This window comes from Colletotrichum chrysophilum (genome assembly GCF_026319265.1).
Source record: "Colletotrichum chrysophilum strain AFK26 chromosome Unknown scaffold_1, whole genome shotgun sequence".
Classification (NCBI taxonomy): Eukaryota; Fungi; Ascomycota; class Sordariomycetes; order Glomerellales; family Glomerellaceae; genus Colletotrichum; species Colletotrichum chrysophilum.
In genome coordinates this window covers 1,349,428-1,376,100 of record NW_026517288.1, presented here as the reverse complement: position 1 = coordinate 1,376,100, position 26,673 = coordinate 1,349,428, and the positions used below count along the sequence as shown (strand labels likewise).

Sequence of the window (26,673 nt, the reverse complement as noted above, 5' to 3'; positions counted from 1 at the left end):
ACAATGCTTCAGGCAGATCACCAATGGTTCCCAAGATACGAGGCCTTCGCAAAATGCCCCGGGGAAGTTTGCTGGCCGCTGACTAACTCATCAACACATGCAGAAATGAAACCACACGAATCAGGCGTGTTCAGGTCGCATTCCATGGTAGTTGCAGTGATTCGGCACTTGGGTTGTTGAGGGCGGGCTGGCCTACCGGCTCGGTCTCGGCTCGGGAAGTGGAGGAAAGAGCCCAGTCTTTTGCACCGGCCCCGCCGGCCCCGTATTTCCCCAGGCGAACCCCAGACCATTCACGCTCCTACCTTCCGGGGGCATGGCGAAGCAGTAATTGCCGCCATGTCGGGCCTCTCAAGTTTGCCGGACGATCTGATATAGCGTCTCGAGTGAGCATTCCGTCCGCCGATGGGGCCGTCCTGGGCTGAGATGTGGCAATGACAATCGGCATAGCTATCGAGAACAGCCAACTACCACTAACATCAATGCCCACGACGTGAGATAACCTTCCCAGAAGTCTTCGCCATCGAGCCATCCATCAGTTTTTTACGACAAACTCCAGTTGAGCATTTAAAGTGCTCCAAAGATCGACGTTAGCTTCGATCGTATATATCCTAAGTATACAGCTACTACAGCGACATCCCGCAAGAAGGACGACGCCTCTCAAACATGGCCATTGGAAGCAATGAAGAGGGTCCCATGACCCCAGTTCACCTCTTTTCTCATGGTTCGACAATGATGCTAGGCGAGGAGAGCCACTCGGCCACGTATTGGAAGAAGTGTGGCGATGAAGCTCTCGCTCAGGGCATAGAGCATATCATTATGATGGTAAGCATACAGCTTCGTCGTTGCTCGTTTCACCATCCCCCGCTTCTTTTCTGATCAGCCAACTCACAACGGACAGGGCGCACACTGGGCAACGAATGCTCCCGGAGAGGTGCTCATCTCCGCGCATCCCAAGCCCGGAAAATCACCTGTAGCCTACGTGAACCCCCAAAAATACCACCCCTACAAGCTCAACCCCGACCTGGATTACATTCCCACGATCCAAGCCCACCTGGAGGCAGCAGGCATCTCTTCCAAAACCGACCCGACCTTCGACTGGATCCACGACACTTACCTCGTCCTGATTCGCATGTTTCCAAAAGCCTGTCCACCCACAACCCTAATCTCCATGAACGACTTCTATGACCCTCACTTCCACGTAGCCGTCGGCGCTGCGCTTCGTCCCCTGAGGGCGGCCAAGCACAAGACGTTGTTCATCGGGTCGGGGGGCTCTGTTCACAACCTTTACCGCAACGTCTGGGGCCCAATGCTCCGTTTCCGCGACAACTTCGCCCAGCCCACCCCGCCGGAGCCGTGGGCGCTTGATTTCCGCCAGGAAGTCATCGACACCTTTTGCCCAGCCTACGAGGAAGACGTGCCTACGGACCAGGCAGTCTATGGTTGTGCCATCCGTGGCAAGAAGCCATGCGGCGGACCTATGCTGAGGCGCAAGGTGACGAGTTTAATGAAGCATCCCAAGTTCCGCGAAGCCCACGCGACGGACGACCATTTTATGGCCACCATGTTCGTGGGGGGATTGTGCGGCGGCCGGGGAGATGCCAACATGAAGGCCGAGATGGGCGCCGAAGACTGGGAACTCACCAACATGTGCAACTCGCAGTTCACAATTGGAAGCTGGGTTGATGCAAAGTGAAGGACAGGCAGAGTGCGATTTCTTGGTATCAGATGTAACGTAGCATGCTATCTATCTCTCTATCCCTAGTGAAAAGGCCCTGATGTAAAGACCCGTTTTCCCCTCCCTTCCAGTCCTTTTGCGCCTATGCGTCCATGTAAACCACACACGATGCAAACCAGTAGGGACACCATCGCACCCGATACTGAAAAGTCGTGTTCCATTACGAGAGATCCATATTGTCCCACTGAAAGTCATCGCCAGTATCGAGACCACTGAAGAGGTCATTGTCCCCAAGGTCAAGACCACCCCCAGCGTTGGAAGGTCCACCCAAGCCCATATCGCCAGCCATACTCAAGTCGAGGCTGACGTTATCTACGGACATGCCATCTCCGGCAACAACATTCGCAGTTGCAGCTGCCATGGCATCGTCGAGAGAGCCCGTGCCTCCATCTAAGCCCAGGCCAAGATCGTTTTGCAGCATGGTATCTGCCTGAATGGCTGCGGCCTGAGCGACGACCATCTGGGACTCCACCTTGCGATGTAGTCTCACCACGATCTCGGCCAGATTCATATCTGTCTTCTGCAGTCTTTTGCAGTTCTCGGCATCCGATTTCAGAACTTCCCGCATCGTCAGCTTCTTCTGGATAGGCGCCGGCATGTTTCCCGAGTTATCCATGAAGTTGAGGGCGTTTGCCCAAGGACTGTCGTTCGCGTCAGGGGCGCAAACCAGGTTCGCAGCCACGTCGTAAACGATGCTGCCACTCCCAGCTTCGCTATGTTGTCTAATGTCTTCGTAAATGAGTTGTAGTAGTCGCTTCGCGCCGAGGATGATGAGAGCTACGAGTATTTGACGGTGGGTATACGTGGGAGGCGGCCTATCCATGGCCGGATGTATGCTCCATTGCACGAGACTTTGCAAAGTTTGTCGGAGTGTATTTGCAAAGCCTACGTTTTGATGGTTGTGCTGGTGTTGTTGAACACCTGACCAAGCTTCTAGTTCGACGTGGTCCGCCGCCCCTGTCCTTCGGGACAATGGGATGCTGTCCTTTATTGCCCTTAAAAGTGGCTCAATTTCTTGACTTTTCGGGTCTGATCGCTGATATGTCCTCAACGAATGCTCCAAAGGCTTTGCGACGATGTTCATGACAGAGGACAGCATGTCCGATGCCTCCTTTGAAATCGAAGTTGGCTCGAGGACAGACTTCAACACTCTGACGATGGCCTTCTGGCATTCGGACCGTTCAATAAGCAGAGAATTGGAGAGATACGTGATGGCTACAACCAGAGATGGTAGAAGAAATGTGTCGACAAGATCTGACAGTTCAGTTAGCCACAGCAAAGGGGGACCAGCCAGAGTCAATCTTACATTCGACTCCCCCTCTCAAGCTTTCCTCGGACAGATGACCAGTGCTGAAGGCAAGCACAATGTTTTGGAAAAGGGTTGAAACAAGGAGGTAAAAGTCTTGCGGTGGGCACGACGACATGAGCTCGTCTCCTAGCCCACCAGCTTCCGAGTCGAAAAGCCCATGAATCCAGCCGTCGAGATGACCCTTTTGCTGTTCTGATAATTCATCAAACACTCGGCTCTGGTGACCTTGGCCGAGCAGTTTCGAGACGAAGGAGTCAGGAGACACGATCCCAAGATCAGATACAGATAAGTTATAGCGATATGCAAAGGCCATGACCAGAAGAAGAATGGACCCAAACTCCTCGTATACGGGCTGATACTCGCCTTGATCCTCATCATACTTCCAGTTGTCTAGAAGATCGCAGAGTGGATGAAGAATTGTGGCCGGTTTCTCAAAAAGCAGCATGACGTCTAGAGACAGGGGTTTTTGGGCCAGTTGACTGCAAAGGAGCTTGAGAGACATTGTCTCCTTATTTCTGCAAAGTTGTCCCAGAACCTGCGTGTGTCAGGAAGATATGATACAATCCACTGCTGACTAGCAAAAACATACCTCAGTCAATGCCTGGCAGACTGCGCCAGCGTTTCCATCTTTCCCATCGAGCTCTCCAATGAGGGCCTGCATGCGCTCAGGATCCGCGAGGCACTCTGCAACCAGATTGTCCTTCACGTACCTTCCACCTGCCGGAAGGTTTTGATAAGGTGTCTCACCCAGAAGGCCCTCAATACTGCTCTCTCGCACTAGACCATGGAGACAGCACGCCCAGCAGAACTCTTCTCGAACGGAGTTGGTGAAAGGGTTGTTGCTCCTGGACTCATCAAACATAGATGAAAGTGTGGGAAAGGTATTTGTGTCTACGCGGCCCAGCGCTTCTGTGATGCAAAACTCCGCCGTCAGAGGAGGGTACATATGTTTGCTCAAGTTTTCAATAAGAAGAGGCAGCTTGTTCATGAGAAATGAACGAAGGAGAGGAGCAGCCGAGTTGCCTTCATTTCGAGAAACAGCATTGGCCAACACATCGAACGAGGCTAATATGAGGTCAATAGTGGTTGTCTGTACGTCTCCCTAAGACTCGCAGCGTCAGCACTTGCGCATGACATAGTGCCATTTGGCATTACCTGATATCTGTTGTTCAGATAGTTGAAGATGGACATATCGTCGATCAGTGGCCGTCCAACGAGCTACAATAAAGATGATTGTCAGCATCTTCACTGTTAACAACGACCATGTACTAACCGCAGCATTCAGATATATATATAGGCCCGCTCTCGAGTTAACGATTGGCAGTTCGGAAATGACGAAGTTTTCAAGTGCTACAGAGGAATCAAAGAGGTCTTCTATCTCGACATTTGATGTGTTCTTCTGCTCATCAACAGGCTCAAACGCTGCTAGCGTGCTTGTACGAAACATGTCCAGACGAGTTGCTATAGGTCCGGCGTTCTGCATGATCGTAGGCACGAAGTTTGCTAGACTCTCGGACAGGGCCTTCCTGGTGTCTTTATACCAGTCAGTCGAATTCCTAGGGGCACAGATTCCGGCTATGCTTACTTTTTGCCTCGGGGCTTCCAAAAGCCTTCATTACTGTGTGATTTTCGCATACTCCAAGGAGCAAGGCTACAAAGGCAGCTCGCGCCGACTCCATTTCTTCCCTCGCCTGGCTGTTTTGCAGCTGGCCCATGACGTCGACCGTGAAGGCCGTGGCGGCGTCGGTGAACAGAGCAATCCAACTGGCCATAATCTTGGCGATTGCAAGGCCAGTCTCGGTATTCGGTATCGCTGTACCTTGAGCTACAGACTTCGTAAGTCTATAGAACATGACTTCCTCTGCCGAGTACGAGCTCGCCCATCGCAGGGTCTGAGATGTAGGATTGCCGCCATTCGAAGCTTGCGCAGCTTCTCTAGAGTGCGCACGCGAAGTAGAGTACTTATATAGAGCCTCTAAGATAGAAGGCGTGTCGATGTAGTTGAGGTCAGACAGTACTTGGAGGAAGCGTGGAACTCGAGGATCGAGGCTCTCATGGTTGTGAGGCTGGGGCCGCAGGAACAGATCGGCAACGACGGAGGGAGAAAGCGGGTGTTTCGCCTGAAGGAAAGGGACGTATGATTCGAATTTGTCGGGATCCAGACGAGTTGCAAGACTCTTGGCAATGAACTCGTTCCACTGCTTCAGCGCGGCGCGCTGGACGCCTCGGATTACGCGACCGTCCATCGTGCAACTCGGCTGTCGCTAGGTGTCGGGCGCATCAAGTGCTGCTGGTTGGCGTCGCCTCGAATGCGCGATTACGCATGCTACGGAGCTCGCGTTGAGTACTGTCGTGGGTGGGAGAAGAATTAGAACCGAGTTTGGCGATGAGGCAGGGCTGAGCGCAAATGTACCTTGGGATTGCCAATGTTGGTGTACCTGTAACGCATAGGCAGTAAGAGTAGCAGCCGTGCACCTTTTTGCGGGATCCCGAGGTAGGTTGGGTTCAATGAGGACGGCGCTTCAGTGGCGGGGCGTTCGCAAGCCCACCCCTGCACCTCAAATCGCAGCACATTCCTACAGGTAGGTTTATGCATAGTACGACAACGGCAATCATCCTACGTTCATCGCATTTCAGGATGCATCTATCGCCGTTTCACGCAAAGTTGTGTATCTAATCACTATGCGCCGCCTAGCAGATTTCCCTGTCAAAGTCACAAAAGGGGTCACTAGGAACGCATATAACGTGCACAGTAATACTTTCACTGTCGATTGAATTGACATTGATTCCGCTGTGCGGATTGCTTGCTACGAACGCTATGAGCCAGATGCCACTTGGCCCCGGCAGCAAGTCGTGCAGCCCGAACTCCTCGTCCCGAGTTGAGATGCACTAGCACCATTCAACCCGTTTCTTGTACCGCCGTCCATCCGCGTTCGTCGCCGCTGGCGTCGTGGCCAACTCCCGCGTGGTGTACAAGTCCGCCTCAATGGCCACATGTGGCGTTGTGGGCCAGTCAGACTCCGGCCTGGAGCTTTAAGCTATCAGGTCTGTCACCCGTGTCTGCTGGGCCTCGTCCTTCGGCCCATATCCGCGTTCTTCTCTCTTCCTCTCGCCTTCTTCCTCTTTCTCAGGCTGGAGCTTTGAAGCTACCAAAGGGCCTGTCATCTCTCAACTGGGAACGTCTTCCAATCATTTCCATCAAGCCATATTAGAGAACGCCGATTGCAGGTGTGTTGTGTGTAGGTGGGGGAAAAGGTGTTTGACTGCCAGTCCAGCAATAAATGTAATGCGCCGCTGGCAGAAAGGGGTGTGGGTGAGTGACAGATAGTGCTGGGGGCTGGGGGGTGTGGGTGCTGATTTGGGTCGAATCCAAAGGCAAGTTGCTGAAGCAGCAAAAGCACATCGGGTTGCGCTAACAATCTGGAGTTTTACATGTCCATCGAATCGCCGCCGTTAGCGAAGCTGAAGCCGCCTTGTTGGGGAGCAGCGTTGGCGCCGAAACCGAACGTGCCGTTAGGACCGGCCGTCTGAGCCATGCCCTCGTCCGCATTCTCCTCCTCGTCCGAGAAGTACTTCTCAATAATGTTGTAGGCCTTCATGTAGATTTCCTCGTTGGCGTTGGTCTGGCACTCGTGAATCTTCTCCATGCCACCGCACTCTTCGATGAACAAGGCGTAACGATTAATCGAGTCAGGACCTTCACCAGCAGCCTGCTTGTCGAGGTCGCCGACCTTAAGGATGTTCTCCAATCCATCCAAAGCGACTTGAATGATCTTGTTGTCAGGGCAGGCAAGAAGGTCGCACAACGGCTTGATGCAGCCCTGAGAAACCAAGTATCTGATCTGCTCCGGCTTCTGCAGACCACCCGATGTCGCGTTGCTGATCGCCCAGCATGCTTCCTTGCGGGTCTTCAAGTCACCGTTAGACAATAGGTGAATAAGAGGCGGAATGATATTGGCATCGATGACCGACTGAATCTGAGCGGAGTTACCGGCGGTGATGTTGGAAATCGTCCAGCAGGCCTCCTTGCGAATACCATCCTTGTTGGAGCTAAGCAACGAAAGGAGGCACGGCAGGGCACCGCAGTTAATGATCACTTGCGTCTGGACGTCGTCACCGGTGACAATGTTGCCCACGGAACGGAGAGCGGGCGTCTGTACGGAGGTAGAAGCGTGCATCAGAAGCTCAACGAGTCGACGGGGAATGCCTGCTTCGATCACAGCCTGAATCTTGTCGTTGGACCCATCGGAGAGGTAAGAAATAGCCCAGCAGGCGTCGATGAGAACCTCGTCGTCAAGGGAGTAGACGAGCTTGGAGAGAACGGGCAGGGCGGGAGCAATCTGGGAATTACGTCAGCAAAGCAACGGGACGGGAGGATTAGTGCCAGGCTACGTACGGTGTTCCAGTCGGGCTGAGGAGTCTTGCCACGGCAAAAGTTGCTCAGAGTCCAAGTTGCGTTGCGCAACATGCTAAGCTTACGGCTATCGCCGAGCAGGGCCAGCAGAGGCTTCAAAGCGCCACAGCTAAGGACATAGTCGCGGCAGTGAGGACTATCGCCGGCAATGTTGCCGAGAGCCCAAACGGCCTGTTCCCGTACATCCGGCTCGGGGCTGGCCAACAACTCAACGAAGATGGGGACCGCACCGGCCTCAATAACGACCTGGGTTTGCGTGGCAGAGCCGGAAGCAATGTTGGTCAAGGCCCAGGCAGCCTCGAACTGAACCAGGGTATGGGGGGAGCGCAGGAACTCGACGAAACGGCTGACGACACCAGTCTTGATAACTTCCTCGATTGGGGGGTTGCGCTCCTTGGATAGCAACTTTCGGAACTTTGTCGTTGCTTGGATCTGGAGATCGATCTGGTCGGAGAAGACACCGTTGACCATCTGAGGAAGGTCCTCGTTCAACTGTAAATAGTTAGCATCTTGTGCTTGGTGACTAGTAGCAATGTTTCTGATCTGTGCGAGTTGATGAACGCCAGTCGTCGTGAACCTCACGCAAGGCGTTTGGCGCGGGGCTTCAGGTCTAGTGGGAGAGGACCGTCCCGACTCGCGCAAAGGTCAAGTGGGGCAGAGGCAAGGCGCCCTGGCAACAGAGGGGGAAAATAAGACGAAGGGTGCGGCAGTATTGGTGGGGTTCAAACAAAGAGGACGACGACAGCGACGATGCCATCGCAAAAACGCGAGAAAGATATCAAGACTGACCTGGGACTCTGTGGGAGCGGTATCATCGTCGCTGTCTGGAGCAGCTCCGAGGGAAGCGCCGGGTCTGTTCTCGCCCGTTCCGATACCACGGCGCTTGGCCAAGTTCTCCTCTCTCTTGGCCTTGCGAATCTCGACCTGCTGCTCCTCTCTGCGGCGACGGAGCTCCTCAGGCTTGAAGGTGCTCTTCGCCTTGAAATTGGTGCGGCGATGCTCGGGGATGTACCGATCAGCCATGGTGGTTGTTGAGATGGATGCTGATTCTGGTAGTGATTGTTTTTGGGCCGCCCGTCAGGAGGGGGGAAGGTAGCGGTTGACTGCTTTGAGCAGGCGAAAGGAAGAAACCGTCTCTATTGACAGATGCTGACTTGGTCGTCTGGCGCAGGAATGTGGGAAGGCTCTCTCGTGTGTAAAAACTGGAAATGCCGAGTTCGGTGTCAGAACGCGGGAAGAAAAGATGTTGCAGATGGAGGGGTGGGAAATTTATGCCACTGATGATGGGGGGAAGGAGAAGTCGGGGAGGATGAAGCGAGAGAGCGGGTCGACGAAAGAAAAGTGCAGGGCCTTTCGCCAAATCCAGGCAAGCCCGCTAAGGCTGTGTACGTACACTTGACATGTGGCATGCTTGAGGGTGAGAGCTTACCTAAGGTACCCGGTACGGCTTATGAGGCCGCAAGCGAACACTGAAGTCTTTTTTCCTTCTTTTTCTCCTTCTCCTGTTAGGTGGGGAGGCACACTGTACAATGGCGGGCTTTGGCTCTCCAGATGCTTCTCATTAGCTGAGTCAGGGGAGGCAGTTCAATTGGATAGGTAGTAAGACGAGTAGCTCTGTAAGAGATTGTGACCCCACAATGGCGCTGCCTCTCTTTGCTTAGCCTGGTTTCCTAGGGGATTATGTCATGAAATGCTAGGCAGGTACTTCTTTCCACATCACCTCTGGAGGTCGATGACGGACTTACCTTCCCAGACTGAGTAAGACGCTGAGGACGGTTGGCTTCCAGGCCTCAAAGGTGCCCGGTGTCTACATCTATGCACCACTTGTTTCTCAAGATAATGATTGAAAGCTTTGCCCTTCAAGGTTCCGCGTGCCTTGATGCGTCTGCTTCATCTTTGCATTTGACGCATTATCTGTTGTTCTATATCTGTTCTGGAAGAGAGACCTACTTGAAGGCGGAGGAAAAGACATCAGCGTACCTGCAGCCCTAATCTTTGCTGCTTCCAGATGTTCTGCTGCCTGGAATACGTTGGGCGTGGAGATGGAAACACTACCAAGAGCGCAAGTCGAACTTTTGGGTAATTCCATTGCTTCCATTACACGCACAGGCCAGGCTGGGTGGCTGTGGCAAGAGCAAGTAACTGCACCTTCCACCAGCGAAGCACATGGTCTCGCGAAGTGACATCCAATTTGGTGGGGTACCTCAGCGCGTCTCACAGGCCCTCAAGCCACCGACACGCGTTTGGAGGAAGTCAACGACCGAACCACTACACAAAACACCATCCTGGTCCTTACAACAGGCGTTCGTCGTCGTCGGCGATGACGATACTGGGCCACCACCAATAATCAACTAATCTTGTTCGAACGATTCTATCTCCTTTGTGTTTCCTACCTCTCCTCTCTAGAACAGCCAACATGGCCGAGACAAATGCCGACATGGACCTTCCTAAGGGCTTCACTGCGCTGGCAAAGTTCATGAAGGAAGGACAGATCACGCCTTGGACTTTCGTCGACGTGATCGGTGTAGTCAAAGACTTCCGGGCCCCAATGAAAACAAGAAATGAGGGTATGTTTTCGACCTATTTCCCAGTCAAACTGCTTTGGGCAGCCTGACACAAAATCAGATATGAAGTGCGTGCTTCGCCTGATTGATATTTCGATCCAGGACCAGGTGACTTGGGATGTTGAGTTGAACATTTTCCGCGTACAAGAAAAAGACATACCTATATGCGGTCCTGGAGATATTGTTGTTGTCCACCAAGCCAAGGTGCGTGCGTCCACCTGAGGTTCTTTATTCGTGGTGGCTGACATTGATTCCCAGGTTCAAAAGCACTCCGGATCGCTCTCTCTTTTGACGAACAGGGCAACGACTGCCATTCATGTATATCCCGCGTCCAAGATTCCCCCGTATCCTCAGCCGGCCTCTCAACCCCTGACGCCATCTATGAAGGATGCTGGTCAGAAGTCGAAGCCTGGCGCCGAGAAGTATGTGTCCTGGCTGCATCAGAATATCAAGGCAGAATGCATTCCGGATGCTGAAGTCTTCGCAACTCGTGTGGCGCAATCAATCAAGGGGGAAAAGCAAAAGCTTTGCGAGCTTCAAGAAGTCAGGGATGGCACTTTCCGTGACCTGATCGTCCAAGTTGTTAAAGAACCATTTGATTCTGGTGACAAGGTCACGCTGTATGTGTCTGACTACACCGAGAATACGTCCTTCTATAATCACGCTTGGAAGGGTCAGACGCAGGACGGAGGGAGAGACGGAGATCCCTACGGCTACACTTCGGGAAAGGCAGGCAATCCTAATGCGCAGGTCGATTGGGCAGGTCCCTTTGGCAAAAGGTGCATACAGATAACGTGCTACGAGCCACACGCATCGCTTATCCGCTCTCAAGTCAAGTGCGGCGATTGGGTTCATCTTTTGAACATCCAGATCAAATTTGGGAACAACGGACTGAACTTGGAAGGCTTCCTCCGTCAAGACCGCACCGACTTCGCCAGAAAAATGTCCATAGAGGTTCTTGATCCACAAGAGGACCCGGAAAATGTCCATCCTGCCCTCAAGAACGCGATACGGAGAAAACGCAATTACGAAAAAGAGTTCAAGGCTCAAAAAAAGGAGATCGATTCGGTCATTGGGAGGACGAGTAAAAAGCGGTCTGCACCTGATCAAGCAGAGAAACCTTTGAACTCAAAGCAGAGACGAGCGCTTCAACGAGCGCAGTTGGCCGAGAAGGCAAAGGGGGACGAGAAACCTGCATTGCCAGCTGCAGCTCCTCTCCCTGACCTTAACCCCTTAGGTAACCGAGCTCAACTTTTTCTTATGTGTTTATTGCAAGCTAACAGAAATCAAGTGACCTGCGAGCATCACGACAAACCGACGAGTCTCATACCTGACATCCTGGAGCCGGCGACCTATGAAGCCACAGTGCAAGGCTCCACCGTTGTTGTCAAACTGCCTTTCACCGTTGTCCAATACCGTGCCAATGTGCGCGTGATTGACTTCCACCCTCCAAGACTCGAAGACTTTGCTTCCGGCCGCAAAAGAACAGAATACGACATATTGTCTGATAATTCAGACTCCGAGTCCGACTCGAATTCAGAAGAGGAAGATGGAGGGACTCTAGACAACTTCGTCGGCGAGCGCGTCTGGGAGTGGCGCTTTGCTCTACGCCTCCAAGAAGCGACATTGACGACGGCTGGCAAGAAACACAGCCCAGGCACAAAGAACAACACCTTCTGGGTTCTGGTCGACAACCTCGAAGCTCAGCTTCTAACGGGCCTTGACGCCTGCAATCTTCGCACTGACCCTGATGAGCTATCCAAGCTGCGCGAGAAGATGTTCATTCTCTGGGGTGATCTTGAAGAGAAGAAATCCAAGGCGCTCATTGATGCCGGTAATAAGAAAAAGACCAAGGCAAGCAACAAGACCCCCAGCGATCGACCACCGTTGGATAGCTCCGACGCTGAGATGATCGACAAGCCGTCTGGAAAGGGGGCTAGCGACAAAACTGTTTCCAACCGGCCCTTTACTTGCTGCGTGCGTCAGTATGGTGTGCAGGTAAAGGAGCCCAACGAAACGAAAGCAGACGCGGGATTTGGCAAGCGATGGGAACGGGTGTTTGGACTTTTTGGGACCAAGATATGTGGTGGATAATGGAACGGAACGGGAATCAAACGGGACCATGGATACTCACTCAAGGATATATGGCGTAGGGATAAATTGGGCAGATTGAGACTACGAGCAATGACTGTTGGCATCGTATTGGAGCACATCGAGAGGGCACGAGGGATGATGTCTTGTTTACAATGAAATCGTGTCGTATTAGCTACTAGGAGAGCTAACCATCTTTTCATCCTTCCAACGCCGCAAAGCCAGTAGAGTGAGCCATCCCAGTGGGCGCCTTAGTTCGCCGTCGCAGCCTAAACATTATCTTCCCCCCATAGGAGCGATACTAAGACTGCCCACAACATCGTCAACCGAGGCACGAAGTCCGCATCAACAGGACACGGGAGACGGCTGGTAGAAGTCCCAGACACCGTACGTGGGCAGAGCACAGAAACAAAATGATAAACAGGCTGAAAGCCCGGCTAGTCACCCAATACATCGTCGTCATCGGCATCATTATTAGCTGGAGCTTCCTCTGGCTCCGGCTCTTCTTCTTCCTCTTCCTCCTCCAGTAGTTCGCGCCGGCGTAGGTCTTCTCTTGAACCCTCTTCCGGCTCCGGCTCGGGCTCCTCAAGCCCGTCCTCTTCTTCTTCATCTTCGACGACAACTTCCTCACTCCGCGCTGGCTTCTTGGATGCTGGCTTCGCCGCGGCAGTCTTTGCCCGTTGAGCCTGCTTCTTGCCGTAAAGATGTTCTCGGACTTTGTTCTCGTCGAGGAAAGCAACGACTTCGCTAAAATTTTTCCCCAGCCGGGTCTGATTTCGAAGGAGCCGCTTGCGAAGTTTTCCGGCATGGGGACCTGACTGGTCCAGGACCTTTTGCACGACAGCCAAGACGTACTTGGCTGCCAGCTCGCAAAGAGCCTTCTCGGACTTGAGTTCCAGAGCGAGACGCTCTTCAAAGCTAAGAGTCTCATCGTCGTCTTCCTCATCGTCAGAATCATCATCATCCATGGGCTCCTCGTCATCCGCCGGCTCGTTGAGCGTCTTCTTCGTTCTCTTCGCGTAGCTCTTCTCGATACCGTCGTAGATGGAAATGAGCTCCGGTAAGAGCCTCGGCTCAAGTTCACGCATGAGGCCCGCAAGCTTCCTATACGTCGCGGTGCCGCGAGTGGGCTCAACAAAGTTGCGCAGAGTGCCGAAAAGAACGTGAACGTCGCATAGGGCGCCAGCGGCAAAAAGACGAGTGTCATCAATGACGGCTCGCGACGAAAGAGTCTTGATCAAGTTGGTATCGTACTTTTTGCGCAAGACGGATAACTCATCCACAACAGTATCGGAGATCTCGGCACCGCTGTGAATGACTTTTTCGAGGCTCTTTACCTTCCACATGAAGTAGAACTGGGTGGCTTTAATCGCAAAGGACGCAACCTCGTCTTCCAAGTCGTCCAATTCCTCGTTGGGGTCATCGAACGTGCCGCGGTTGGCGATGTTGATCAGGATCTCGATCGACGACGACATTGAATCGGCCGCCCGACCTTCGGCCTCCAGGATCTCGACAGGGTCAGAGATGCGAGCTAGCTCACTAATTTTCATAAGAACAGTAGACAGCGCTGTGAGATGCTCTGCCTCAAGATTGCCTCTGATGGAAAGCTCACATGTCTTGTCGAAGCCACGTAAAGTTGTAATGACATTCTCCCATAGCACAGCAAGCTTTCCATCAGTGAGTTCCTCAAGCTCTTCATATTGTCGAGAATGAAGAAGAGCAGCAGCCGCTTCGGCAATGACTCTCTTATCATCGTGTCTGTTGAATTGAGTGCTGATCTCATCCAGCAGCTTCTCGTATTTTGTCGAATCCTGCCGCAATGTTTGGAAAACCTCAAGGTCAAGAAAGTGCTCCATTCTGAGAACAATAGTCGCCGTGGCAGGATCAGCCCCGAACTTGTTGAGAAGTTGAGGGATGGCCGTCGCGAGATCCAGAGCAGTGTCTTCTTGTGCCTCGGCGACTTCGGAGCGTCCGCCCCTCTTCCTAGCCTTTTCAGCTTCTGCCGACTGTAACAAGGACATTTTTACTGCAGAAGCGAGAACCTCCAGAAGAATGGCCTCCTCAGAACCCACAGGACCAACAGCTTTCTTAAAGGCCGTTTCCGTAGAGGCACTCTTGGATCTTGACTTGGAACTGACGGTATGATCGTAAAGCAGATAGCCGGACAGGACTTCCCACTCCTTGACGAACGGAACCTTGTCGAAGAGCACCTGAGCAGCGAGTGATATCCTAGTATCAGGCACGCTTGCTTGAAGAACGTCGGCGGCTACGGCTAGACCTTGAGGGTTCGCGTCTTGTTGTTCACCCTCAAGCTGTTCGTCGTATGCCGCAAGTGTCTCTGCCAAGCACTTGATGTTGACCCACGTGCTGCGAGGCGAGTCGTAGTCGTCCTCTTCAATCTCGCCGAAAACTTCATCTAGCGCATCCTGGCCGCCGAGTTCCTCCATTTTGGTAGTGATGAAGTCTTCAACGCAAGACACGAAGAAGCTCACGACTGATTTACGAATTCGGATATCGCTGTCGTATATCAACTTGCCAATGGTATCCATTTCTTCCGGTTCGAGCATTCCGGCATCCCGGAGAACATTAATGACGCTCACGGCTGCCACGCGCACGGAAACCTCAGCGTCCTTCGTCGCGATTTCAATGAGGCGAGGGCGGAATCGGTCAATGAAGTGGCCAAGTTGTGAGATACCACGTCTGAAAATACGTGCAAGTTGTCTCAAGACTTCCTGTCGCGTGGAAGCAACCGTGTCAGAAAGCATCCATCCCAGGTAACGAAGGTATTCCGGCTGCATAAAGACTGTGGGAAGACCCAGGATCCAGGATCCCAGTGCTTCGACACATTCTGTCCGGATACGTGGATCAATATCTCGGTATCTGTGGATAAACGTGGTATCGAAGAAGTCCTTGATATGGTGGCCGCACAGCTCTCTGTTGTTGTTGGCCTCGTCAAGGCTGTGCTGCATTTCTGCAAGCTTTGCCTTGTTCTTGCCTCTCTTGGCTTGAGCAACCTGCTGTTCAATTGCCGTGATGCGCGCATCAAGGGTTGTAGCGACCTCGATCAGCCCGTACACCAGGGAGAGAATGACTGTAGTAGCTGTGTGACGGTAGGGACGAAGCGACGAAGTTGACATGGATGCTATCCAGCGCACAAGGTTCTCCATCAGAGTCTGGTCGTTGTAGAGGACATCTGTATCGTGAACACTGCGGACGACAGATTTGAAAAAGCCTGTGAGAAGGTCACGGAAGGCTTTGGTATTCTTTGCCCTGGAGATGAGGGGATATTCTGTGACTTGTTCCTTCACGATGTCAGCAAAAGAGTTGACCAACAAGACAAATCGGACAGGGTGATAGCAGCTTACCTCCTGGAAAAGATCTTGAAGCTCAGTAAGACGAGCTTGACAGTTGTCAGGGTCACGAACATCGTCCTCAGTGATCTCGAGGTCGCAGCCAGATGCTTGCAGGACGAGGTTGACTAGTTCGACAATGGCGAGGGCATCATTCCTTTGATACCTCTCTTGCCATTTATCCGCAACGTGTTCAGAGGGCAAACCAGAGCCAAAGACCTCCGCTACAGAGGCATGTCAGTGTCAGGTGATGGAAAGCAGAGCTACATTCCAGGGATGCTGCATACCATATAGGCCACTGCCTTCCTTGTCGACGGCAGCGATTCTGACCGTCTTCTTGGGACGTGATGGCAGGCTCGCGGGGTGACCAGATGGGCCTACACCATTGGTCTTTGGCTTCTTAGTGGCGGGTTTCTTTACGCGGTTTCCTTGTGCAGCAGCAGATCGCTTCTTGGGCCTAGGGCGGGGACGTTCGTCGGCGCTGTCGCCATCGGTCATCGTGGCATCGGACAGGGGCTCGTTATCGTCATTTTCTTCGTCGTCCTCATCGTGATCGGGGCCTCTCTTGCGCTTTGGTGCGGTCACAGGCTCCGGGCTGAACTTCTCGGGGGCTCGCACGACGCGTCCGGACCGGCGACGCGACGAGGACTCGGGCTCGGGAGATGCTGTCGCGCTTTCCATGTTGTCGCGTGTTTGCGAAATGATTGCTGGAGCGTGTAAATGATCGCAGCAGTCGCGACAATTATTTCGCGCCGATGAGCGAAGGTTCGGGGAGGTGGCGCATACGAGGGAAAATGTCGCGTTCAGGCAGTGCGTGTCGGTTGAAGATGTTTAGGCAATAGTTCTCCAAATTCGCGTGGGAGAACTGTGGATCGAGCAGCTGCGGTACTGTGCGTGTCGTGTCAAGTGGGAGCATGGACACTGTGACAGCCCCTGGGGAACATTGCCTCAGAGGTGCCATTAGGTACGTACTCACCCTAACCCTGCTGTCACGTCTTGGATGCGCCTGCGACTCTGTTTCCGCAATTAAAACCGAATGTGCCATGAGTGCGGCTGGATGCAAGAGAACATCATGGAACTCGTTTAGATGCCATGAGTATGGTGACTCTAATGCTCAATGGTTGGGGAGGCAATGGCTTGCAGCAGATGCACAGTACAGAGAAACAAAAGTATGAGACTCGACTCACGGCATTTTAACAAGACGCAGGGGTCAGGGTGACGGCAACTGTGCGTGCTCCGCAACTTGACTTTTCAATGCCACTAAGGTAGATAGATACCAGGCAAAGTCTACCAAGTGCTAAATGCAAGTCAGCGCAATCTAAAGGCCGGCATCGCAACCTTAGAACCTCGGCGTTTTATATTAGACCTAATAACGGACACTTCAGGTGAGCAACATACTCATTCTTGCCATTGACCAGGTCGATCAATGCTGCTCTGCTGCTTGTTCCGTCGGCTTCTTCTGATGATCTTTTGGTAGCCGAAATCGCGTGTGCCTCTTGCATCAACAATGACCTGACGGACTCTTCCTGACAAGCCCCTATAGCGATCAACGACTTCTACGCCGCAACAACAGCAACCATGGGCTCGCCATTCCCGAAGTCCTCGTCGGCTGCTGGGGAGGGCGAAATCGTTGCTCAGTTATTGCCAAACGGGCTCTCGGGCTTGCAGGCCATGTCATACCAGTATCCACTGAAACTCATCTCCCCCTCCCCAGCGGCCAACCAGAAATGTGTCCTGGTGTTCCTATTGTCTTATGGCGGCGGACTCGTTGGAGGCGACAGCGTGAACCTGTCTATGCGTGTGCTGCCACATGCGAAGCTCGGTGTTGTCACCCAGGGTCACACCAAGATCTTCAAATCACCGTCTCCTGACGTCGTCACGCGCCAGAAGCTCGAGGTCAACATTGGCGAAGAGGCCGGTCTCTGCCTCCTGCCGGATCCTGTGCAGCCCTTTGACGGAAGCGTATACGAACAAACCCAAATCTTTACAACAGCACCGACTGCCTCTCTGTGTCTGCTGGATTGGGTGACACAAGGCAGAACGGCGCGAGGCGAGGATTGGAGTTTCGTCAAATGGTCTGGGCGCAACGAGATTTGGTCCTCTTCAGAGACCCCAGGAAGCAAGAAGCGTCTGCTCGTGAGAGACACAGTCATTTTGGACAGGAACAGCCAGGGCATGGTCGGGAGATCATTGCGAGAATCGATGCATGGCAACGGGTTGTTTGGTACTCTCATCCTTCGCGGCCCGCAAATGCAATCTGTTGGCAACTTTTTCCTCGACGAGTTTTCAGCACTACCCCGCTTGGGCGCAAGAGATTTCAGGTCTGCAGAGGCGCGCGCGGAAGAGGAAAGCAATCTGAGCGAGGCTGAGTTGTGGCGACTGAAGCGCATAGAAATGGAAACGAAGCAGAGCATCTTGTGGTCAGCGGCCAGAGTACGGGGTTGTGTCATTGTCAAGTTTGGAGCGAGCACTGTCGAGGCCGGCCGCTTGTGGATTGGAAGCATGTTATCCCGGGAAGGCAACATTACCAGAATCTTCGGAGAGCAAGCGTTGATGTGTGTGAAGTGAAGGTGTGTTTGTTCAAATATTTAAAACCATCCAGAAAACAATCCAAGATCATTGTTTCGAGCTGATCGAGAATAGGTGACGTTGGTTGAATGTCCGTCCTCACGAGCTTCACTACCCCTCCATACCTACATACCTTGGAACCTGGTAAGCCCACTGTTGTCTTCACTGCGACTGCGACCCGCGCGGGGTGGTTGACTCACCCCACCATGCGTGCAGGACCTCGACTGGAACTTCCCTTAAAAATTACGAGGCGCCCGACGTTTACTTACCTAGTCCCCCACCGCGCTAAGTAATCAACCATCTTTTTTTTTTTTTTTTTTTTTTTTTTTGCTGGAGACATACAGACTTCATTCATGACTTCGACGACCCTACCAGAAGACTCGAGGCCGACAATTTCTCTTGTACCATACTTATTCATCCACTCATTGTTCTTCTGAGCCACAATCAGCACATAGAGCAGCCGATCACAATGCCCGAGGGTACTACCCCGGCTCGGGGCGCCAGCAGAGCCCGCGGACGAGGAGCCGCCAGAGGCAGAGGAGGCCGCCAAGCTTCTAGTTCTACACCCAGCGGCGACACTCCTGCGCCGCCTTCGAGACCTTCTTCGGCCCTTGAAACCGCTTCAGCAACCGTCACACCCTCCAGATCCGAGCCCGCAACGCGGCAACCCACACGAGGTACCTCGGCAGGCAGATTTCGACCCAGAGTCGTCCGCAGAGATGAGGCGTCGCGAGACGTCCTCGCTCGACAAGAGCAGGACAAAGATAATGCGAGGGCCAAGGCAGAGGCTCGCGCTCAAGCTCGTTCCCGCGGTCGCAGTCGGAGAGCTCGAGGAGATGCCATGGGCAGAGGCGGAATGATGGGCCGAACTGCCGTTGCAAGTGGCCCTTTCTCGCAAATACACTTTGAAGGTATGGTTGCATATGGAAATTTCATGGGTCAACGTACTGACTCGGTCGTAGGAGGCTCAAGATCCTCTGGCGGATGGGGAGGTGGCGGCGGCGGTGGTGGTTCTGGCGGTGGATTCTTCGGCGGAGGCGGCCGTGCTAAGAGCGAACGGGGTGCCTTTGGGGAGGCAACTGGTCATCGCGAAGCTAGAATCAATGCCGATAGACTCGCCGGACACCTGGTTGACCGAGAACCCGATTCCGATGACGAAGCGACGGCAGCCCTGGTGAACTCAAAGCCCGATAACATCTGGCCCATGGGCATCGCGCGAATCGACAAAAAGGAAGAAAAGAAGGTTATTGCGACAACAGCTGAGCTCGAGGCTGCTGAAGACGGCAAGGCGGAAGAAAGTCTCTGGGTCGAAGATGGCCCATGGTCTGGCCCTACGCCCCAGGTCGGCGAGGAGACGAAGGTCTGGCATGCAGCACCCAAAGGTGCGGTTCAGGTCAAGGCAGAGCCGGGAGCCGAGTCAGGTGCTATGGAGGTCGATCTCAGCATCGTCAAGTCAGCAGACACCGAGGCTGAGGAGAAGCCTACACCTGAACCGAAGGTCAAGAAGGCATTGGCTGATCCTGAGGTGGACATGATCGCACAGGACATGCAGCTCCTGCTGAGCGAGTTGGGCACCGTCTCGGACGAGAACTCAAAAGCACCTGAGAATGGCGCTGTGCAAGACAAGGATGGCCGACTCTACCTATTCCAATTCCCCCCTCTCCTTCCGCCACTGCATCCTTCTGCCGCTCCAAAGGTCAAGCCCGAGCCAGACGATGTTGTCATGCTCGATCAGCCGAACGGAGGATCGGTCGATCTCACCAAATCGGATGAAAACATCAAGCCAAAGACGGAAGAAGTCGACAAGAATATTGATCTTACAGATGTTTCTCAGCTCGTCTCGCAAGCTGGCATGATGGGCAAACTCAAGGTCCGCAAATCAGGCAAAGTCGAGTTGGATTGGGGTGGCCGCACTTTGGAGCTCAGTCCTGCCGCAGGTATGAACTTCTTGACGACGGCGGTGATTGTGGAGGAGTCGGACGAGAAAACGAGGCAGGGAGTTGTTGGCGGTGATAGTATTGGTATGGGCAAGATCATGGGCAGATTCGTTCTCGCTCCGACCTGGGGCGATGAGGAAGAATGGGTTGTCGATCCGGAGGATCTTGTTATTCCCGAAGATTCGGGCTGAGGAACATCCAGATGAGGATTACACTGCACGCACCGTCATTGGATGCGGCTAGTTCCGCAAGACATACCTGGTGAAAAGGAAAAGCACGTTGCGTTGATCAGATGTACAGATGTACCGGGGCTACGGGGTGAAAGCGGATAGACACCCAAAAAGGACAGAAAGATACCCTACCCTACTTTAGTTCGGACTGTAGCTAATGGGACGAACACGAGGGACGGCGTCGTCCCGTCGGCCTTCCCCACAACCCGCGTATACTCCGTGACCCAAGCCACAACGACAGCGCTTACTGCGGCGTACGATTCATCCCTATTGTCGAAATGGTCTGTTTTCCTTCCTTCTACCACCACTTGCTCCTTGCGGTGGTGTTGGAAAGAGGAGACGAACCCAAAGAGAAGAAGATCAGTCTAAGCGCTGTGCGACCCTTAAGCCCCCAAGCTTTACGACCGCAATTCAATTCACGACAAGAAGTCGCGAATGCCCTCAACTGTCCGAGATGAGTAGAGAATCGGGGTCCGCTGCGTCGAGACCTCTGCATGTCGTCATCATTGGCGCCGGTCTGGCGGGTCTTGCGACAGCTCTCGCGACCAAGATTGCGAAGCCATCCCACCGAGTGACAATACTCGAGACGGTCAAAGAGCTTCAAGAAGTCGGGGTGCGCATTTTTCAAACCCCACGAGACACTCTGTTGCTTACACTTCCCAGGCTGGCTTACAACTCACGCCCAACGCAACCCGCTTGCTCGAAGCTTGGGGCCTTTACCCGGCTCTGGCACCTCTCGCGACCCTCCCTTCAACTCTTTCCGTCTACCGCTATGACGGCAGCCGCCTCCTTGCCCACGAACCCGAACTTCAACAAACAATCGAAGCTCGCTACGGCCATCCCTTCTGGGGCCTTCACCGCGTCGAGCTACAGCGCGCCCTCGTCGATCGCTGCGAGGCGCTCGGGGTCGAGATTCGTTTGGACTCCCGAGCAGTCTCTGTCGACTTCGACCGCGCTGAAGTCACGATAGAGGACGACTCAAAGTCCGGCCCTGGCATCATCGTGTCAGGCGATGTTATCGTCTGCGCAGATGGCATGTGGAGCACCACCCGGGCTCAGTTCCTCGGCCGTCCCAGCCCGCCCGCGCTGACCGGCGACCTGGCATTTCGCATTGCGATACCTATCGACTCGCTCAAAGGCCCCCACAAAGAGGAGCTCGAGGCGTTCATCAAGTCTGAGACGGTTAACTTCTGGATCGGTCCGCAGGGCCATGGGGTCTCGTATACCGTCAAGCAAGGCCGCATGCTCAACCTCGGTCTTTTGTCGCCCGACAACCTCCCCGAAGGGTCAACCAAGGTCGTGGGCGACGTTGAGGAGATGCGCTCGCTCTTCTCGAAATGGGATCCACTCTTGCGCAAGCTTCTGGACCAGGTCGAGAGTGTACACAAATGGAAGCTCTGCTGGATCGAGCCGCTGGAGGAATGGGCGAGTCCCGAAGGCAAATTCTTCATGGCTGGAGACTGCTGTCACCCGATGCTTCCTTACCTCGCACAAGGCGCAAACTCGTCCCTGGAAGATGGAGCTGTTCTGGGATATCTCCTTGGAAAAGTGAGCAGCCGAGAGACGAAGGCCGCGCAACTTCCTGCGGCGGCGGCGATGTATCAAAGCCTCCGCATAGGCCGTGGCCAGCGCATCGTCATGGAATCCTTCCGCCAGCGTGATGACTTTCATATGATGGATGGCCCAGAGCAAGAACATCGCGACGAGGTCATGGTGGCGTCGCTAGAGCCCGGAAAGGGACCCGAACCTGGCTTCCCTTCGCGGTGGACCTGTCCTGAGATACAGAGGTTCTTGTATGCCTATGACGCATACGCGGAATCTGAGAAGGCGTACAAACAGGATCCATTCTGAGTTTTGAACCAGCCTGGTATTGCCTGCTATTCAGTTCACAGCGTCTGGTATCGTTGTTTGGCCAAATTGATCTTGGCCGGAGGTGGTCGCGTAGAAATCATGTAATACAAAACACATCTACACTCTCTATTTTTGAAGTCCCTGGCCTACTAATACCCAAGATTTTGTGCGATTCCTCCGCCTTTCGCGGCCGTAACCACTTTCCCCCAGATGAAGCGGGATGTCCCCTTTAGCCGTGAGTCCCGTATAAATATAGCATAAGTTTGATAATGTCGACATCGTCGTGGATTATTCTCTCCAATTCGTTTTAATTACTCCTCCCAAGACCAACCCGGCCGCTATGCTGGCTCTGCGCGTCAAGGCCGTCGAGTTCCACCGAAGATGCGCTCGGAGAACCGCTCCCTCCTCTCCAGGTATTCCCAGACTTATTCGTTCCTTCTATAATGTACATCTCGCTCTTGACGACGTCCGCCCTTCTCCGGTCCGGCGGTGCCATGAAATCGGGTGTGAGCTGTCCTCCATCCACCTCTTTTGATACAGCCGCGAATGTGGGCTCCCGAGGCATCGAGCCGATCTCGCCGTCATGTTTTCCGAAGCCACCCATTTCCATGTTATCGATGTCGTCGAGATCATACCCAGGCGGGCGGCGCACCGACCTTGTTGTTCCCGATCTCATGGGCCCTGATCTCATGCCCCCGCTCATGTTGCTCATTCCCGGCGTTCGGTCGGTAGATGTGAATCCACTGAGTCGCCAGGCTCGGAGGAGAGGTCGGATGGTAACAAGACTCGATGCGACGATTGCGACGCCCGGTTCGACAAGAGTCCACACCATGGCGTCGGTTCCCATGACTATAAGCGAGGTCAGCATAATCTATGCGTGGGCGACTTATACTGGCTCCTCGGATCCATGTCCGAGGCTGGATGGACAGCCTACATAAAATGTCACTCAAGTCGCTCAGGTCAGCGAGGAACTTGAGTCTGATCAACGTGGCGATGCTAGCGCTGTTGACCTGTTAGCTCAGCGTCTATGTTACGGAGGCTCGGTCAACCTACAAGATACCCAGGCCAAGAATCACAATCACGGTAGCTTTGGCCTGCTTCGACATCTTGACATTCCAGATAAGAGGGATAGGAATCAGAGCCTGCAAAGTCAGCAATTGCTTTTGTACATATAAACGCCATTAAATCATAGACTGAACTCACGTAAAGCCAGTCGCTCAGGATAGTCATGACGCTGATTGAGTAGGCTGCTGCAACAACCGCGTTTGGCGACACGCACTGGGAGTTCAAGATTGTGTAGTCCCATTGCGCCTCTACCGGAGAGCATTGGAATATATTCCAGAAGAAGATAACAGTGCTCCAGACAGTAATAATCGCCAAACTGACGTAGATTATCCAGTTGTAAACCATGGAAGTCGACAGTCGCAACAGGAAGAACCCGATGCTCAGCTTGATGAAGAGCATGTTAAGGACATATGTTGCCGTGGCGAGAGCTTGGTACTGCACATAAATGTTAGACTGGATGCTTACTGAAGCGCCAAGAGTAGCATACCATTAAAGCCGATATCTCTTCCTTCTGCTGGAGTGCTACGTTGTGATGGCCTAGCCCATCACGCACGCCCACGAGAATGAAAGCGCAAGAAAGGGTAAAGATTGCCTTCGTCCATCTGGTTAGGGTAAATCACTGCACGCACTGGGGCAGGCGAGACTTGCCTGGGCAACAAGCATGAGCCAGTCATCTGCTTGGAAACCCTTGGTCATGAAAGCACGAACATAGACGCGGAGAACGACAGAGAACCAAGAGAGAATAAGGAATGTAACGGCGGTGGCTACAAGAGCACCACCATTGCTCTCTGACAAGTCTACCTCAGCCATAGGGCTGTGGCACTGCGATGCTCTAAGGAATGACAATGGGAGAAGAGCATGGCCAAACGAGAGGAAAGAGAAGGGAAGCAGACTGGGGTGGTAACATATGCGGCCCGATGGGATTTAAGCTGATCAACTACGATAGACGGTGCTGGACTGCCAGGGGTCGTCCTGGTTCGGACTGAAAGGGTTCATGGGCTAGAATCCTAACTTGCTCAAGGCGGACGAGAGAGGGTCGCCGAGTCTGAGACCCCCGGAGATGGGCCCCGGTAGGACAGGGTCGACATGTGGAGAGCGACGGGGGTACAGACGTGCGCCAGTCTGGTCCGGCTGCATGGTGATGGTGGTGAAGGAGGGAAGAGAGTCAGTGGGACTTCAGAGACCTGGCCAGGCGGGAATTTTGGCTTCTTTGACTCGTAGTTTCTGTACTTTTTTTTTTTTTTGTGCATGTAGTGGTACGCAGAGGGTGTGAAGGCTTGTAGGCGATTGCAAGGCTCCCTACGTTGGAGCAGACGACTGATTTTGGTCGATGTGGGTAGAGGAAGCTCATGACCGGTAGCGATGACTACAGCTTGCGTTTCCGGCGTGATGGAAGACGAAGAAACGCGTTGTAATCGCTGACACTACTCATGCCGGGCCACAGTCTGCGGCTGTAATTTGCAACTGCGTCCGTCTCACGTACCTACACATAGTACGTGATGAGGGCTGCAGGAACGACGCACAGCGATGGAGACCCCGGGCCCAGGCATGATCGGGTAGACAGAAGTACCCTCCCGACGACACAGAGAAACGAACTAGCCTTGTCTGCAGGTTGTCTCGTTGGTTCGAGCACCTCGCACCCTTTCTGGGATGTGCACATCGGTGCCAATGACTGAAGGAAGAGATTGTCATGGTCAACAATAACAGGCAACCCAGTGTGGGGTGGCGTGTTGCTGTGCCTCTTCTCTGCTGAGACATCTGCAGCAAACCTGTTCCAACAACAGGAAGGATAACAGTCGTTAGCCGAGATCTCATTCACTCTAGAGATAAAATCTTCATCAAGGCAACCCGGTGCTGCCCCGCGAGACATTGACGGACCAACGCCGCAAGCTACTAAGCTTGACCGATGTTGTTCATCTCTCACTTACCTTAAGTTGGCGTCGACCGGGCCTCATCCCCGTCACGATGGGCCTAGCAATCAAGCTAGAAGTCAAGGATCGATTCTGGACCGACGGCTCTGGGTCAAAACATGGAAAATGGCCCGCTAGACATGACAGACGAATCTTTGGTCGGACCCAGCGATTTGGATCATCCCTGGACACCAGCCGTGCAATATAATGCGCGCTAGTGAACCGCACGAATTGCTGAAGTGTAGTAAAGGCACGCCGACGAGGGTAAACTGCACTAGAGGTTGGCGCGGCATCATGAGGGGGAGGACATCTGGCAAGCCAGTCGAGTTGCGTGAAGCAGTCGGCTACGACGACCCGAACGATGTAGTTGGCGGAAGCAAGAAGCAACGAAGCGGCAACGTCTAGTTGGACAATTCAAGCTTGGGTAGCAAACCGGTCGGCGTTCGCATGCAATCCAACTCAACCATGGAGGGAGGGGGGTTGGCTTCCTTGCCCTTCCCGCGTTGTAAGCTGGCCAGTGGAAGATCAAAAAGCAACTTGGACGTAACACAAGTTTGGTCGCGGGAGCATTGAAGATGGAGACAGCGGACGGGAGAGCTGCAATAAAGCCAAGAAACCGAGAAGGCAAAAGCAAAAAGACGCGCCTACCCCTGTCTGGGCTGTGTGTGTTGCGACTTGTTGGTGTCCATCCCGAGCTGGGCGGGGATGGACCCGGATCGTCAGAGAACCGAGGAACCATTGCATCTCATCCATTCGACGGCTGATTCGTATTACCTCAAAGGCGACAGCACTTTTGCATGTGTCGATGAATCGCAGATGAGCAGGGCCGCCGGTAGATGAAGAGAACCGCGCTTTCGATTCGGGGTAATTCGAGAACGGAGACATTCTGGAGCCTGCTAGGTGATCCACCATCATGTCCTAGGGTCTGTGAAGGTTGTGCTGGTGCCAACAAAAGGTCCTTGCTGCATCTTGACAAAACAACGCCGCTCCGCTCTCGGTTAATAGCGTGCTGGCAAGTATTGATTTTGATTGATGAGTCTTGGGGAAAGGAGATTTCGCTACTGCCCGTCAGCTACGAATGCTGGAGATGGGAGATTGCCAAAAGCTTGCCGTCAGTGACAGGTGGTCCGGCGGGGGTGGAGGGTGGCCAGGACTCGGAGAAGGAGGGCATCTAATACCCGGTTGCCCTCATTCTCGGTGATGGATCATGGGCGATGCTGTCTGGTATGTGGCCTGGTGTGAGAGTCGGGTCCCGCGTCCTCCGCCACCATTAACGATGGACTTGTGCCTTGCAGGAAAAGTTGCGCGTACGAGTGAATTTGCACGCCCGAAGGATCGAATGTGGAACTCATCAATATTGCAGGGCGAGTGCTATCGCTGTGTTAAGTAGTGGTTCGCATCTGTCGATTGACAAAAAAAGGACAACGGGGTCAAGGCACGGACTTGGCTCTAGAAGCGGAATGGAAGGAAGAAGACGATGACGAAGGTCGAATGATTCTTCAAACCAAGGCCCTACTTCATCTTCTTCACCGTCTGTGTCCAGCGCCGGTTATGTTGTCTTGCTTCTCGTCTGCGAGAGCGGCCGCAGGAGTGACTTGGTTTTCTCTGGAGCTCTCAGCACGTGAGCAAGTACCACAATACTTCAGTTG

General features: G+C 53.5%; 10 protein-coding genes across 10 annotated transcripts; 5 read left to right on the top strand and 5 right to left on the bottom strand.

Moving 5' to 3' along the window:
* Nucleotides 1-663: 663 nt before the first annotated feature.
* COL26b_000369 (uncharacterized protein) lies at nucleotides 664-1,693 on the top strand (the record flags this gene model as incomplete). Its single annotated transcript, XM_053173339.1, has 2 exons — nucleotides 664-822; nucleotides 881-1,693. The coding sequence occupies 2 exons, from the start codon at nucleotides 664-666 to the stop codon at nucleotides 1,691-1,693; spliced, it is 972 nt and encodes a 323-aa protein (XP_053043045.1).
* Nucleotides 1,694-1,895: 202 nt separating this feature from the next.
* Nucleotides 1,896-2,558, bottom strand: COL26b_000368 (uncharacterized protein; the record flags this gene model as incomplete). The annotated part of the gene is given in 2 exon segments (XM_053173338.1): nucleotides 1,896-2,207; nucleotides 2,226-2,558. The coding sequence occupies 2 exon segments, from the start codon at nucleotides 2,556-2,558 to the stop codon at nucleotides 1,896-1,898; spliced, it is 645 nt and encodes a 214-aa protein (XP_053043044.1).
* A 1,603-nt stretch (nucleotides 2,559-4,161) lies between these two features.
* On the bottom strand, nucleotides 4,162-5,290 carry COL26b_000367 (uncharacterized protein; the record flags this gene model as incomplete). Its single annotated transcript, XM_053173337.1, has 3 exons — nucleotides 4,162-4,206; nucleotides 4,318-4,577; nucleotides 4,630-5,290. 3 exons carry the CDS (start codon nucleotides 5,288-5,290, stop codon nucleotides 4,162-4,164), a joined length of 966 nt encoding a protein of 321 aa, XP_053043043.1.
* A 1,182-nt stretch (nucleotides 5,291-6,472) lies between these two features.
* On the bottom strand, nucleotides 6,473-8,481 carry COL26b_000366 (uncharacterized protein; the record flags this gene model as incomplete). The annotated part of the gene is made up of 3 exons (XM_053173336.1): nucleotides 6,473-7,384; nucleotides 7,441-7,950; nucleotides 8,248-8,481. 3 exons carry the CDS (start codon nucleotides 8,479-8,481, stop codon nucleotides 6,473-6,475), a joined length of 1,656 nt encoding a protein of 551 aa, XP_053043042.1.
* A 1,393-nt stretch (nucleotides 8,482-9,874) lies between these two features.
* COL26b_000365 (uncharacterized protein) lies at nucleotides 9,875-12,116 on the top strand (the record flags this gene model as incomplete). The annotated part of the gene is made up of 4 exons (XM_053173335.1): nucleotides 9,875-10,025; nucleotides 10,084-10,226; nucleotides 10,281-11,259; nucleotides 11,314-12,116. The coding sequence occupies 4 exons, from the start codon at nucleotides 9,875-9,877 to the stop codon at nucleotides 12,114-12,116; spliced, it is 2,076 nt and encodes a 691-aa protein (XP_053043041.1).
* Nucleotides 12,117-12,550: 434 nt separating this feature from the next.
* On the bottom strand, nucleotides 12,551-16,144 carry COL26b_000364 (uncharacterized protein; the record flags this gene model as incomplete). The annotated part of the gene is made up of 3 exons (XM_053173334.1): nucleotides 12,551-15,376; nucleotides 15,479-15,687; nucleotides 15,751-16,144. 3 exons carry the CDS (start codon nucleotides 16,142-16,144, stop codon nucleotides 12,551-12,553), a joined length of 3,429 nt encoding a protein of 1,142 aa, XP_053043040.1.
* Nucleotides 16,145-17,041: 897 nt separating this feature from the next.
* On the top strand, nucleotides 17,042-18,031 carry COL26b_000363 (uncharacterized protein; the record flags this gene model as incomplete). The annotated part of the gene is made up of 1 exon (XM_053173333.1): nucleotides 17,042-18,031. The coding sequence occupies one exon, from the start codon at nucleotides 17,042-17,044 to the stop codon at nucleotides 18,029-18,031; it is 990 nt and encodes a 329-aa protein (XP_053043039.1).
* Nucleotides 18,032-18,500: 469 nt separating this feature from the next.
* On the top strand, nucleotides 18,501-20,159 carry COL26b_000362 (uncharacterized protein; the record flags this gene model as incomplete). The annotated part of the gene is made up of 1 exon (XM_053173332.1): nucleotides 18,501-20,159. One exon carries the CDS (start codon nucleotides 18,501-18,503, stop codon nucleotides 20,157-20,159), a length of 1,659 nt encoding a protein of 552 aa, XP_053043038.1.
* Nucleotides 20,160-20,652: 493 nt separating this feature from the next.
* Nucleotides 20,653-22,049, top strand: COL26b_000361 (uncharacterized protein; the record flags this gene model as incomplete). Its single annotated transcript, XM_053173331.1, has 2 exons — nucleotides 20,653-20,811; nucleotides 20,862-22,049. The coding sequence occupies 2 exons, from the start codon at nucleotides 20,653-20,655 to the stop codon at nucleotides 22,047-22,049; spliced, it is 1,347 nt and encodes a 448-aa protein (XP_053043037.1).
* Nucleotides 22,050-23,098: 1,049 nt separating this feature from the next.
* COL26b_000360 (uncharacterized protein) lies at nucleotides 23,099-23,924 on the bottom strand (the record flags this gene model as incomplete). Its single annotated transcript, XM_053173330.1, has 4 exons — nucleotides 23,099-23,191; nucleotides 23,253-23,549; nucleotides 23,602-23,636; nucleotides 23,744-23,924. The coding sequence occupies 4 exons, from the start codon at nucleotides 23,922-23,924 to the stop codon at nucleotides 23,099-23,101; spliced, it is 606 nt and encodes a 201-aa protein (XP_053043036.1).
* Between the last annotated feature and the right edge of the window lie 2,749 nt (nucleotides 23,925-26,673).